Genomic DNA, 1,428 nt, shown 5'->3' on the forward strand with positions numbered 1-1,428 from the left:
GTATATAAGAATGTGACTCTGCAGGTTCCAGTGGGACTGACTATACATACCTCTTTAGTATGTTATGTGACTCTGCTCATTACAATCCTGTGCTCCACTTTGATCCTTGTAACAGTTTTCAAATATGGCCATTTTTCCCTATAAGTTTTATGTAGTTAAATGCTTCCTAGAAACCTAAATAAGATCTATTAAATTCTGATAAGAGGTGTTCTTCTAGAATTGAGCTAGTAACTTTTATCATTTGTCTTCATTTGTGGCCAAAATTATGTTTACTAGAGGAAATCTGGGATCATTCTCAGCTAATTCCAAAACTTAGTGCTCTATTGCATAGATCCTTGGTAATCCTCAAGCATCAAATGCCGTTAAGAGAAAACTTAATTCTGCTAAATTGATGTTTATTTTGTGAGAAGTGACTTTATCTTCATTTGGGATAGAAAAATTATTTCTTTATGTAGTAGAGACAAATTATTCTCATTTTGTGAATACTTTCCATGTAAGCTACAAATTGTGAAAACCGTACAAATAAGAATAAAATAGGCCAGGCACAGTGGCTCACACCTTTAATCCCAGCACTTTGGGAGGCCGAGGTGGGTGGATCACCTGAGGACTAGAGTTCTAGATCAGCTTGGTGAAACCCCATCTCTACTAAAAACACAAAAATTAGCTGGGCGTGGTGGTGGGTACCTTTAGTCCTAGCTAATTGGGAGGGAGATGTGGGAGAATCGCGTGCACCTGGGAGGCAGAGGTTCCAGAGAGCCAAGATTGCACTACCATACTCCAGTTTGGGAGACAGAGTGAGACCCTATCTCCAAAGGAAAAAGAAAAGAATAAAATCACTTGGAATGAAAATCACGTTTATTTAAATATTAATGCCATGAGAATATTAAAGACATTTGCCAGAGTTTCAACAAAAATCATTAAAGTAGGACAGCTAAGAAATTATTAATGCTAATATCAAAATTATTGATAATCCTAATCTTAAATTGTTGATTATTCCTTAATGCACTCCATTCTCCTTTTACATTTTATAATGTTTATTTTAAATGTATGAATTGGCAAATGGCTTGATGAAACTAAGTACTTGATGAAACTGAGTACTAAGATTTAGTACAGTGTGTGTCAAGAAGAGAACTCAGATTGCCATATTAAAGTTGTACATGAACAATAATTGGAATCATCAGGTAATTTTTTAAAACAAAGGTTCTTAATTTACTGTATGCTTGGGAAAAAATTAGAAAATAAAGTAAGTGCCATAGGCTAATTAAAAAATAAATCTTTAGAGCAAGCATGTTCCAGAAGAGAAGCCATCAAACCAGGGTATGTTGGCATTATTTGTTTATTGAGATGTGATAAACCTTTATACATGCTATTGCTGCTCAATTTTCTGAAACATTTTGGTGTTTTCATGGGACCATATCTTGTATAATT

The 1,428-nt window shown here is 34.5% G+C and overlaps 1 protein-coding gene across 1 annotated transcript in view; it reads left to right on the forward strand.

Moving 5' to 3' along the window:
- PIGX (phosphatidylinositol glycan anchor biosynthesis class X) overlaps positions 1-550 on the forward strand; it is an 18,634-nt gene extending 18,084 nt beyond the window's left edge. The window contains exon 6 of the mRNA XM_017522809.2: positions 1-550. Within this exon, the coding sequence (XP_017378298.1) occupies positions 1-144 (144 nt within the window). The 3' untranslated portion in view covers positions 145-550.
- The last annotated feature ends 878 nt before the right edge of the window (positions 551-1,428 follow it).

The sequence above is a fragment of the Cebus imitator genome, unplaced genomic scaffold, assembly GCF_001604975.1.
Source record: "Cebus imitator isolate Cc_AM_T3 unplaced genomic scaffold, Cebus_imitator-1.0 Scaffold0, whole genome shotgun sequence".
Taxonomy (NCBI): domain Eukaryota; kingdom Metazoa; phylum Chordata; class Mammalia; order Primates; family Cebidae; genus Cebus; species Cebus imitator.